Source organism: Mycotypha africana (genome assembly GCF_025528875.1).
Source record: "Mycotypha africana strain NRRL 2978 chromosome Unknown BDF20scaffold_11, whole genome shotgun sequence".
Lineage (NCBI taxonomy): Eukaryota > Fungi > Mucoromycota > Mucoromycetes > Mucorales > Mycotyphaceae > Mycotypha > Mycotypha africana.
In genome coordinates, this window is record NW_026515735.1 from 502,285 (window position 1) to 514,901 (window position 12,617).

General features: G+C 38.0%; 5 protein-coding genes across 5 annotated transcripts; 3 read left to right on the plus strand and 2 right to left on the minus strand.

The window, feature by feature from the left end:
* Window positions 1-108: 108 nt before the first annotated feature.
* BDF20DRAFT_142097 (ankyrin repeat-containing domain protein) lies at window positions 109-2,248 on the plus strand. The gene is made up of 3 exons (XM_053074773.1): window positions 109-276; window positions 416-2,113; window positions 2,197-2,248. The coding sequence occupies exons 2-3, from the start codon at window positions 482-484 to the stop codon at window positions 2,212-2,214; spliced, it is 1,650 nt and encodes a 549-aa protein (XP_052932267.1). The 5' UTR covers window positions 109-276; window positions 416-481; the 3' UTR covers window positions 2,215-2,248.
* Window positions 2,249-3,667: 1,419 nt separating this feature from the next.
* Window positions 3,668-5,046, minus strand: BDF20DRAFT_892972 (chitin deacetylase). Its single transcript, XM_053082325.1, has one exon. The coding sequence runs from the start codon at window positions 5,014-5,016 to the stop codon at window positions 3,892-3,894; it is 1,125 nt and encodes a 374-aa protein (XP_052932268.1). The 5' UTR covers window positions 5,017-5,046; the 3' UTR covers window positions 3,668-3,891.
* An 830-nt stretch (window positions 5,047-5,876) lies between these two features.
* On the plus strand, window positions 5,877-8,093 carry BDF20DRAFT_141850 (uncharacterized protein). The gene is made up of 3 exons (XM_053074772.1): window positions 5,877-7,629; window positions 7,727-7,806; window positions 7,906-8,093. The coding sequence occupies exons 1-2, from the start codon at window positions 6,007-6,009 to the stop codon at window positions 7,727-7,729; spliced, it is 1,626 nt and encodes a 541-aa protein (XP_052932269.1). The 5' UTR covers window positions 5,877-6,006; the 3' UTR covers window positions 7,730-7,806; window positions 7,906-8,093.
* Window positions 8,094-8,893: 800 nt separating this feature from the next.
* On the plus strand, window positions 8,894-9,841 carry BDF20DRAFT_826774 (tRNA-guanine(15) transglycosylase-like protein; the record flags this gene model as incomplete). Its single annotated transcript, XM_053078108.1, has 2 exons — window positions 8,894-9,055; window positions 9,119-9,841. The coding sequence occupies 2 exons, from the start codon at window positions 8,894-8,896 to the stop codon at window positions 9,839-9,841; spliced, it is 885 nt and encodes a 294-aa protein (XP_052932270.1).
* A 40-nt stretch (window positions 9,842-9,881) lies between these two features.
* Window positions 9,882-12,092, minus strand: BDF20DRAFT_839013 (uncharacterized protein; the record flags this gene model as incomplete). The annotated part of the gene is made up of 5 exons (XM_053079232.1): window positions 9,882-10,820; window positions 10,893-11,081; window positions 11,195-11,226; window positions 11,718-11,808; window positions 11,964-12,092. The coding sequence occupies 5 exons, from the start codon at window positions 12,090-12,092 to the stop codon at window positions 9,882-9,884; spliced, it is 1,380 nt and encodes a 459-aa protein (XP_052932271.1).
* Window positions 12,093-12,617: the final 525 nt, after the last annotated feature.

Below are 12,617 nucleotides of genomic sequence, written 5' to 3' on the forward strand. Positions count from 1 at the left end.
TACGAAAGATCTATATTTATCAAGACAAATTGATATTCAGCCATGCTTTGACGATCAATTGTTTTCCGAGTTGATAGATACAGCATCAACGAGCCGATTTGAATTGTTAGAACTGATAAAGACCAGTAAAAACTATGCACATGAGCAGAAGAAGAATATGCCACAGCAACAAAAACAACATCAGCAGCTACAACAGCAACAAGCTTCAAATACCATGAATATGCCCATCGATGATATTGAAATGGATCTACTCAGGGCACTCTCATCAAATCAAATGTTAGTTGCACAAGCTGAATTGGAACGATTCTCAAACTTATTGATTGACAAGTTTGATTATCCTGATCGTATTTCACGCCTATTCTTTCACGCATGCCTTTTTGGAACATCTGTGGATATTATCAATTTGTTGATTGAGACACATAATGTTCGTTTTGACTACATTGATGATATCAACGAAAGATCGTGCTTACATGTTGTAGCTATGAATGGGAGATTAGATATTCTAGAAGCGATATGCCAACATTCTAACTTCACCAATACTTGCACAACTACTATTAACGTCAGAGATATCTATGGAAGAACGCCATTACATTATGCTGCGATGAAAGGTTACGATGATTGTGTGTCCTATTTGCTGGATCAACATGCAGACATCGAAGCTAGAGATTTAGATGGATTTAGCCCCTTAGTATGTGCTATCATTAATGGACGCACCGTTTCAGTTGATATTTTGCTTAATGCCGGTGCTAATATCGAGCCTGAAAACGACAAAGATCATATACCTTTATCATTAGCTTGCTTTTACGGCCATACAGATATTGCACTCATGTTATATCATCGTGGTGCGAAAACGAGATGTGATAGAGAATTACTTTATCCACTGCATCTTGTTGCACAAAAAGGTCATGTTGAACTATGCCGTATTCTTTCCAAAGACCACGAATACTTGGATAAACCTGATATTTATTACAATTGGACACCATTGTTTTGGGCTGCCAATTATGGACATATAGAATGTGTCAGAATCTTGATTTCTGAAGGGTGTCAGTTGAACTTGAAGGATGGCAATGGAAAGACAGCATTGCATTATGCTGCTTGGGAAGGACATACAAAATGCGCGCAACTCATGATGGATGCTGGATGTCACGGCAATGTGGATGCATTTCCACCTAAAGAAAGCATATACCAGAACATAGTGAATGACATTAATAAGCACCCGATCACCCAGCCGCCTTCACTCAATGACGATATTATAATGGAAGAGAATTTGGATATACCGTTAGAACTAGACAATATTCCGTCGCTGGAACTTCCTCCTCCAATTATTCCCTTCCGTATTTATGGACACAACTACTTGGATAAGAAATATCAGATTCACATCATGCTAAAACAACCTCCCATTCGGCTTTATGATAACACACCCATTTCTTCCATCAAACTTGTTATATCTATGAAACCAGACATCGGTGTCATTCCTCATTCCTTAATTCTACCTTTAGCTCACCGTCGTGAAAACATCTATTTTCATATTGATTCTCTGGACAATTTCCTGCTAGAGTTTGATGTTTTGCCAACATTCGGAAAGCGTATACTTGGACGCGGTGTACTACCTGTATGCGACTTTAAAATTTCCGAAGGTCATCGAATAATTCCATTATTAGACACACACTTGAATGCTGTCGGTGAGCTCGTATTTGATTACTGTATCATTAAACCGTTTTTGGGCGTGCAGCTTGAAATTGGTGGACGTATTGAAACATATTGGAAGTCAAAAATGATCGGTGCCACTCTTTTAACAGGCGTTACAGAAAACCTTAAACCTGCAACCGCTGTATCTTCTTTTGTTACTGCGTCGTCGCTATCCGGTGATTACGTACATCTTGTTGTACAATTGACGAAGGATCGCGTACCCATTATTTTTACTAATTGGATGATACCCTGCGATGGATTGGATTTGGCCGTATCTGACCTGGCTTTACATCAAATAAACCAATTAGTAGCGAACTTCTTGAGTCAAGGCGTTGGCAATTTACATGATTTTACAGGAAATGTCTACCTTATAGACGATTTTAAACTGGAAAGAGAAGTTCTGACATTACAAAAAGCCCTTCAGGTACAATAAGACTGTTTGTGCAAAATATGCAATAAGACAATAACTGAACTAGTATTTTGTGTTTCGTCAGAAACTACCGTCAGAAATGGGTGTTCTACTAGAAGTCAAATACCCTAATATAGATGAGTTAGACATTCACTCATTTTCTAACATTTTAGACAAGAACAGTTATGTGGATACTGTACTGCAATGTATATATGGCCATGTCCGCTCGCTACCCATTGGCGTGCCATCTACTCGTATCATCTTCACATCATTCAACCCAGCAATTTGTACAGTTATTAATTGGAAACAACCAAATTGTAAGTTAACTTGGATTTTTGAATGGACATATCATTCTAAAACTAATGATTTAAATATTTAAATTATAGTTGCAGTATTTTTCAGCACTTGTTGCAGGATCAACAAGCAAACTTCGAAATTTAATTCAAATGTGGATAATTTTAAGATTAGTTCCTTCTTGAGATCATATTCTGACTCTATAAGGACAACACTCAAAGAAGCTGTCAAATTTGTTAAAAGGAACAATATATTAGGCATCATGACAGATGCAGCCACTCTGGTAAGCATGATTTTCTGAACAAACAATAGAACTTATACTCATTGTCTTCTTTCTTCTCTTTTATTCACCTTCAGGTGCAAGTTCCATCCCTGATATCAAATATAAAAGAAAATGGTCTTGTTCTTGTGACATTTGGCCACTTGAATAATCAAAATGATCCCGAATGTATCTTGGAGCAAATTAGGCTGGGAGTGGACGCCATTATGGTACAAGATCTTTTACGCTTTAAAACAGAGATGACCAATGCAGTATTATAGTGCCAGGCACACAGGCTGAAAATCAGAAGGAAACTAAAAAATTAAATCTTAAACATATTTATACCGTATCAACCGCTATTTACAAAATCTCATCCTGACACTTTGAAAAATACGTTTAATCACATTTCTGAATAATATAATGGTGATAATATACAGAGATATAAAAGCAAATTCTAAGTAGAATTTTTACATGGAACACTAGGTTTTAATGGACACTAGTTTTCTAATATTGCGTTCCGAGTGCCAAGGCTTCGTTTGAAGGATATTCCATTCTCTATGATATTTTGACGCAGCAATACCAGCACGGCCTGCTTCATGAGCATATTAGAATCATCCAACTTATATTCTCTTTTGTAGCGGTTTTTCTAACTTCATATAACTGTTATTAAGAGTTTTCATAGAAGATATTGTTAAAAGATGAGTTGATTGAATGAATTCAGTATAATAATGCGCTATATAAATTGTATAGATCCATTTATTTTTAGAAGCAAGACCCTTAGTATCTGATCTATCTGATTAAATGTGATGAATAAGTGCGCGGCAACTTTCAGTAGCAGGGAAAATTTTACCCGTGATATGACATGACATATGAAACATGATATTTCCAAATATCTGTTCCGCACGGACCAAGCCGCCCTGCCCCTCAATTTTACAGTTACAACCGTTTATGGTAAAATTATAAAACTTCGCCCAGAAGCTTCTATACAAAAAGCACCAACAAACAAATGCTTTAAGTTCTATGGTAAATTCTCGAATTTTATTTCAAAGTATGACCTCACGAAGTTACAATAACAGGATAACAGCCCGAGGTACATTTAAATAGATATTTTACAGAAAAAATGCAAATGAAACACAGACTATATGGCGTAAGCATTAAATAAAGTGTATTGAAGGACAGACCAACGGTAACAATGAATAAGGGTTCAACCGAAGAAGGTACTATTTGTAAGCCCATATAATTAAGCGTTGGTGGCGTTGGTGGTAGCATTCAAAGTATGTGTCCATTGAAGGTTTTCGAAATAAGGATAAGAGATATTGTAGCAAGTGGCAACATCAATCACTTGCTTGTAAGCAGATCGGATAGCAGGTAAGTTATCAATAGCCATTTGCATCGTAGTGTTGTTGATTTCATGTGTCAAAACAATATTACCGCTATTGGCAAAGGAACCGTTCTTACCCATTTCAATGTAATTCTGGTAAGTCTTTTCAACTGTATCAATAGTAACAGTTTCACCAGCAGACCAGTCGTTAGTATCAAGATTCCAGATAACAGCAGTTAAACCAAGTTGACTAGCAATCCAACGTACGCGGTCATCAAGATCACCATAAGGAGGACGCCAGTAACGGGGTGTGAGACCGGTAGCTAACTTGATGGCCTTTTGTGTATAATAGAGTTCAGCAAGCACTTCTTGATTGGTCTTAGTCGTCATGAGAGGATGGGACCAAGTGTGAGAAGCGATGTGATGACCGTCCTTGACGCCACGCATAGCACCGTAGGGCCAATCAAGCACATTAGAACCGATGTAGAACATAGAAGCCTTCAACTTTTGTTGTTCAAGATAGTCGTAGAATGCATTGTGAGAACAATTAGGTCCATCGTCATAAGTTAGACCCCATGTTTCAGGTTCAGGGCAATTGCGAATATCAGGATTGATGCCTGCATGCTTGGGAGTTGTGCAAGTAGTTGCTGACCACCAGCAATCGGGGTCAGAGGGGTCGTATTGGGTCGTATCAATACCACCGTCAGAATTTAGTGTACGAACCGGAGCAGAAGGGCATTTGGACCAGTCGATCGAGTTGTATAGGTTTTTGAATTCCTCAGTTTCGTTCATACCATTCGTGGTCGCCACTTGCCAAATACTAGGCCATTCAGTAGCGTTGATAGCAAATAAGTTTGGATCAGGTAAGAAATATTTACATTCTGTAGTAGGATCGATGCTGGTTGTTTGTGGTAGGACAGGAACAGTTATGTTGGTGGGATCAATTTTTGATTGAAAGCTTTGCCAATAAGCTGAAGCATCGGCTGTTATTGAAGTAACAAATTGAGTCAAGGCAGCTGACAATGCTAGCGATTTCAATTGCATTCTAAAGGTACAATGAGAAGAAAAGAGTATAGATATCTAATGAATGTTGAACCTGAATTTTACTGCCTTTTTATAATAGTACGCTAATATCACGGAATTTGATTTTGGCGGGTCTTTCTCTGATAATTTTTCCACTCTTGGCAGCCGGGAAGCAGACAATAGCTGCATCTCAGTTTGAATGATGCATCCAGTGTAACGAGCTATAATTAGCACTAGATTAAGTGTAAGGCAAACCGGAGTAGGGATCTTCGCTAGATCAACACTACTGTATCAAATGACGTTTTCTGCACCAGAAAGCCAGAAATAAAAAACCAATTACTGGTTATTGTACGGTTTCAGAATTGATTTGATGACTTGGTGATTAAGTTTGGTAGTGATGAAATGCCAGGTACAAGTTTGAATTCAACATTTATGACTTCTTATTCTAATTATAGTAGCTACTATTAATATGAAGCTTACATTATGAATACTAGTTCTTCAGTACTCTTCAAATATCCTTTACTGCAGGCATTGTAAATCTACTAACAGCCACTCAAATGAAGTCCCGCATAAAAAAATTACGGAATTTGAAAAAGTTATAACGCCGAATTTCGCACGGTGTTTGTTCAAATACCTGAAAATATACTGTCTTTCGATGCTTCAGTGATCAAGTTTCACCGATAAAAAGTAAAGTGGGGTGACCGTAAGTCCAAGTATATATTTTAGCATAAATCAAGCGATGAGTGTAAAGGAAAATTGTCGAACGCTGAATAGCTTTTTTGAATAGATGGTTTCAACGAGCCTTAACCAAATGTGGTATTTTGATAACGTCGTAAAAAACAAAAAAAAAAAAAATTACGCGGTTCACGCTAAAATTGTGAATTGAGGTTTTTACTTTTGTCCTTCTTTACAAGTTCTCTTTTCAGTATTATTCTATTCAGCGCTTTATTAACCGTTTGCTTTTTTATTGTTCATACTATCAGTCTGGCCTTCGACATACATATAGCAATCATGCCAGTAGCCGACATAAATACGAAGGAGGCATTGATACAATTCAGTGATGATGGCACTTCTAGCAATTCTACTGGAAATGACTTATCCACAAGAAGGCCCTCTGAGGTGCTATTATATGCAGCAATGCAACAAGAGCAGCTTGAGCTTCAGCAAAAATCACGATGCGAGACAGCTAATAGTTGTAGTTTAAATAGTAAGAAAAGCTCACGCAACTCAGTTTACGATGAGCCGGATAACAATCAAACTGTTGCAGTTGACGTTGATATTAGCAGTAGCAACGACATAAATAATGGCGGCGGTATCAGCATGGATATGAATAATTATGCAAATGCGAACTTTTGCTTCAGTCTCTCTACGGACCCGTCAACGTCCACTACACCCTCTGCTTTAAACACACCTGATAATAATAGCACAGTGCCATTTCTAAAAAACTCTTTAAGCGCCATTCTTGATCTCACTGATCAGCAAGCCCAAGCCATCATGCATCCGCTAAACACCAATACTGCTTTACAACCAATCACACCTATGTTAGAAGATACGAAAGAAGATGACTGGAATATCGATCATCACACAACTGAACCTATATTACAACCGCTGGAGAAATTGAAAATAGAACATGCAAATTTACAATCACCCACTCGATGCGCATATACAGAAAAGCAAAATGTGTCTGCATTGCAAGAACAAGAACAGCAGAAGCCACAATCAATGGTATCACATCAAAACCAACAATTGCATACCTACCATCCAGCTTCTTACGACAGCACAAGTTCATCACTTTTACATCAAAGCACGACCTTTTCCAGAGCCGATCATCCCGACTCCACCTACATCATTATTGCTCCTCATGCCCAACATGATAAGACTCGTATAGACTCTGAAAATCAACAATTAGGCGACGTACTAAACTCTTCTCATAGTAATAGTAGTGCTAGTCATCTTCTCAATACATCAACTGGAAGCTATCCATTTACTCAAAACGCATTGCCTTCCCACACACACAGTGGCACTACTACTCCCACTAGCAGTACTTTTGGGCCTCTTCTACCAATGAATTCGGACTATCTACATTCTACCTTGACCTCTATGCTATCCTCGAATGCTATTGAAGCAACATCAGTACCGAACGTTTCAAAATCTACAAAAGCAATAACTGCATCAAGAATAACATCTTCCATACCACCTACAGCTATAAATACGCCTGCTCTCAATCACATTGCATCAGCTCCGTCTATACCATCTTCATCATTGACCCCTCCCACTTCCTCTCATTCAACCCCAAATTATTTTACACAGCGCCATAGTTTACCGAGTAGTAGTAGTTGCAATGATAGAAGCAGCAGCAGCAGCAGCACGCATTTACCGATCAGGCCTTCTGTTTCGTACGGCACATTGCCTTTCGCCCTAAATCAAAACAATTACAGCAATGATAGCATGCATAACAATCTGAACCATGTTACTCATAATGATAGTGGTCCGATGAATAGTACTATGCTAAATCAAAATCAATTCAATGGTAAAAGGGCCATTCTCCGGCAGCGAAGAACAAGTGCATCGGATGTACATACAACACATCGTCCTCAACGCACGTACGGAAGAAGAACCTCCTCTCATCCTTCCGTGGCATCCGTAGTTTCACTTACTGCTCATGAGCCTGTCTCGAAAATCATCGATGGAGTCGAGCATATTTCCTTTCTATACTCTCACGACCGTACAGTGAAGCAATATACGGTGCGTACAGATATCAATAGTGTGAATTTAGATGATATTTCGATGGACTTTCGAATACAAAATGCAGTAAGTTATAATTTACAATAGAATAGAAAGAGGGGGAGAAAATGATAATGAGTATTCTTCTTATTCGTTCATAATTTGTCATTCGTTCGTGCTTTGCAGATTTATCCGAGGGCAAATGTAGACAAATCTGAGTATGACGGAAATAGGTGGAACTACGAAACCACTTGTAATCAATTAGGTTGGAAATTATGCTGGCTCAACAAGGAACAACTATTTGGTAGAAGAGGACTTATTCAAAGAACCGTAGATTCGTATCGCAATCGTCATAAAGAAATGCGGTCTAGAAGAGTAACTCGCCAAGAAAAGGTAGCTAATGGTACCTTACGTAAAAGGCGTTCCAAAAAGCTTTCGTCACAGGATACATTAACGGAATGAATATTGCAAATTCAGAAGAAAAATATTTGTAAAAACCTATAAAGACCTTTTGTTTTCTATTCATATCGATAATATGTAATAACTGAGTCCTTGAAAACGCGGAATTGTCAAATCTGCAATTTAAAATGGTTTAATTCACTGGCCGTCAATTTTGGCAGGTCAAAGTAAGCCACAAAAGAGCTTGTCATCCATTTTGAGAAACGAACAGTTCATTTTCTCCACTTTTTTAACCGTCGACTAATAAAGAAACTAAACAAGCGAATGCTAAAAATGACCGGCGCCGTCAATTTCCAACTACAAACAGCCGAATCTAGCCTTCTTCGCAGAGGCGCCTTAAGCTTTATTAAGAAAGACAAAATAATTCAGACACCAGCATGTCTGACTTATACTCTACGTGGGTCACCACCTCATCTCATTTCTGACACGATGAAGCTATTGCCTATAGAGCTACTACACATTTCCCTCGAACAATTGTAAGACATTATGCATCGGGTCACTTTAATGTAATTTATATCCTAATAATAATGACTTCATTGATAGTATGGAACAGAAGGAACCAGCTTCTTTAAATTATCCACACGGTCTCCATAAATATTTGAACATGGAAAATTACCTATTGTATTGTGATATCCGTGATACCTTAAAGCTATCTCCTTTATCGTTCAATACAGATAAATATCTTTCGGTAGAAACACATGGTGGTGTACGTCAAATGACGCCTGATTTATGGGCGCAAGCTATAACTACTCTCAAGCCAGATATAATGGTTGCAATGGCGGATACTGTAACAGATTTAGAGGCAAAGACAAAAAGGATTAGGCGATCTGTTGATAGATCACTGCGGTGGTTGGATGACAATTTGGAGAAATCAAAGGTAAATCTGCGCAAAAGAACTTTTAAAAGTTCGCAATAGATCTGTATTAAAAACTATGAACAGGATACAGGCATTCCTATATTTGCTCACGTTATGGGTCATACAGACATCGAAGAACGCGGTAGGTCAGCCAAAGAAACAGCCGAGCGCGATGTTCAAGGATTTGTTGTCAACGTTCTTGGATTGAAAGAGGATCAATTGAGTCAGCTCGTAAAAGCATCGACAGAAAACTTACCTACAGATAAACCACGCGTTGCGTATGGATTATCAACACCAGAGGGCATTTTAGAGGGCGTGAAGAACGGCGTTGATTTATTTGACGGAAGTTATGCCTACAAAGTAACAGAAAAAGGCAGAGCCATTACATTCAGATTTGGTGAAGATTTAAATAAAGATACCAGCACTGATCATCCGAAAACGTTGAATTTGTGGGACAAGCAGTTATCACATGCATTTGAACCTATTGATAAAGATTGCGGATGTTATGCATGCACACGACCTCATACAAAGGCTTATATACATCATTTACTCAACGCACATGAAATGCTGGCTCCCATCTTACTGATGTCGCATAATATCTACCAACTGGACAGATTCATGGCCTCTATTCGAAAAAGCATTGACAATAACAAATTTGATGAAGATAAAGAATCGTTTATGAATTATTACAGTCATTCTATAGAGATTGATGGCCGTAGAGGCCACGAAGATGAAGTTGATACTGAATCCTTAGGTGTTCATCTCAAAAAGAAAAGAGCCATGTTACATGTAAATATTGAACAATAGAGACATATCTAGACAAATGCAGGTTTTTATTTCAACAAATCTAATAAAAGTTAGAAGTAATCTTCCATCCTATGTCCTTATTTGCATAAAAAGGCACTACAACGCCTAAATCTTCGGTACTTGAGATTTCAAATTTGGCAGGTACAACAGTGTTCGATTCTTTGACTAAAGTGACCTTCTTATCCTCAAATCCTTGTTTATGAGAGAGTCCATAAAACTGTCTACCATAGTGGCAAGCAAAGTTTTCTAACTTATCTAAGCATCCGATCTCCTCAAAGATCTTTGCCAAGTAAGGAAGAACAAGTGGTGTGGTAAAAACGCCTGCATTAGATTTGGGGCCTTCTTTAGCAGCGATAGGATGAGGAGCAGAATCTGTACCTAGGAAAAAACGAGGATGACCTGATTTCACAATATCTCGTAAAGCATCACGATCATGAGGGTATTTAGCCACGGGCTTACAGAAATGGTGGGCTTGACCTGCCCAGTCATCCACGATCAATTGTAGATGATGCACTGTGATGCTACAACCCACAGTATCGCCCAAACTCTTAACCATATCTACGGCTGCCTTTGTAGTGGCGTGTTCTAAGACAATTTTTAATTTTGGAAAAGCTCTGTGGATCTTTTCCAACTGGGGCAGGAATCTTTCTTCGGCATTCATAACACAAATATCCTTTTCAGCATCGCTAGGAATTTCGCCATGCAAATTTAATACAAGCCCCTCTTCTTCCATAGCTTTAAAAACAGGGTAGTAGACTTCATAATTCTCAATGCCGCTTTCGCTGTTTGTTGTAACGCCTCTTGGATAGGATTTTACGCCGGCAATACCAGCTTTGGCGGCCTTGCGAACTTCTTCAGGAGTAAGTTCAGGTGATAAATAGAGAGTCATGTAAAAGGTGACATTGGGCGCAAGGGCTTCCAATTCTGCTTTATATGCAAGTGCTTCAGCCGTTGTTTTGATAGGCGGTTGCAAATTGGGCTATATATGAAAGAGAAGTTTAGCTGTTGGAAGCCGACAAAGACGATCGTAATTCATTTGAACATATTCTACCATGATATACGCGAGAGAAACACCCCCTTCTTGAACCTTGGGTGTAACCATACGCATCATCTCATCTTGACGTAAGTGAAGATGAAAATCGCATGCTGAAGGAATGGTGATTGACGTAGTCATACTAAGAGTTTTTTTGGTTTTATCTTTTCCTGTTTGAAGAACACTTTTGATGTCCCATGGAGGCCCCTAATTCCACGAAATGTTTCGCAGTCCCAAAAGCGGTAGCGGAGTATATGAATAAACCCCACAAAACTGTTTGCATAACCTTGATTTGGAAGCTAGCTTGAACTGGTTCTTACTTCAGGTGTATTTTCAGCATTCGATGAGAGTACTACATTAATCTTATTGTTATAAAACTTACAGTATATTTACTTGGTTTTTGAACCTTTTCAAGGAAATTTCGGACGACTTCTGGTTTGAATTCTGGTTTGAAGTTTTCTTACTGTCTTAATGTCTCTTTCTTCGCGCACCACCGCGGAAATATGGACAGGGCAACGGGTTCATTCAATTCGTCGTCCTCTTGGACGCATTTTTTGATCTTTTGATCAGATATGAGTATAAATTTGCTCGCTCACACGATGTTTGGCAATAAAAATGTGCAATTAATACGAGAGCAAAACAAGTTTTCATTCAGTATATATAGTTTACTTATTCCACTATAATACCTTGCTATTATGGAGATGATTATACAGTAGAATGAATATACAGAAATGCAGGTTATCTGAAATGTGTAATTTGTATTAGCAAAATAACAAAATTGCACTATCCAGTACGTATGCTGGATTGGAGAAGTAAGATACTAGAAAATGTGAGGGATTATACAATTTAAGAATGGTAGATTTATAGCCGTATGCATAACCAGCGAAGGGTCAGCTATAAGCCTTGACAAAACCTTTTCAATGAACATTTGAATCTGATATCCAACTATTAGTTATTATTTTCAAACTTCTTCACTGATCGAGAGTTAATTTAAAGCTTCTTTACACCAATTAAGTCATGGCTATTTCTGATTAAGCATTGCTATTAAAGCTAAGTGCAACCCAACGGAAAATCCTTGCTCAACTTTACCTTGAGAACGAGCTGCTTTTTTTTTTTCCTTCTGTTTGGCATGCGCTTATTCCCAGTTACGTTTCTGGTTGACTGTAAGGCCAACAACAGATCCTCCAATTCTTCCAACAGAGAACGCAGCAACTTCATCTTTAGTATCTAAGTAAAAGTAGTAAACGATTATGAGTCTCAAGCATCACAATGACTGTTGCAGTTATTATATAAAAATATAAATAAAGACCGTATAGTTTTTATTAGCATTATCAAATCAGTAACTCAAGAATAACGATTTTGATGTAGTTTCATTCCGGCCTAATCTAGGTAAAGCAGCATGAAAGTATTGTGTCCTCCTTAGTCTTTTTTCATTCTAGAATATCATTAAGTAAAAAATATAGACCGAAGACAGTGTTGTGCTTCAAAGTAAATGCATGTCACTTCATATCAAGCAACTGATGAAATGTTTTAAAACTAATTAAAAAAAATACTGTAATAGTTACAGCGCGAAGTAATATGTAATTTCTACTAAGTCAATATGGATCTTTTCATGCTTCATTTATGCAAAATAGGATGTGATGGTCTGCTTGTATTGATTGAGTCTTTCAATATCCATAAATTCCCTTAGATGAGGTTTATCTATGGCTTGCCAGATCTTTTGCTGCAAAGGTTCTGTCAGCT

Bases quoted from the DNA above. Each gene is read 5' to 3' on its own strand.
- BDF20DRAFT_142097 (XM_053074773.1), top strand. From the start codon at position 482: ATGAATGGGAGATTAGATATTCTAGAAGCGATATGCCAACATTCTAAC.
- BDF20DRAFT_892972 (XM_053082325.1), bottom strand. From the start codon at position 5,016: ATGCAATTGAAATCGCTAGCATTGTCAGCTGCCTTGACTCAATTTGTT.
- BDF20DRAFT_141850 (XM_053074772.1), top strand. From the start codon at position 6,007: ATGCCAGTAGCCGACATAAATACGAAGGAGGCATTGATACAATTCAGT.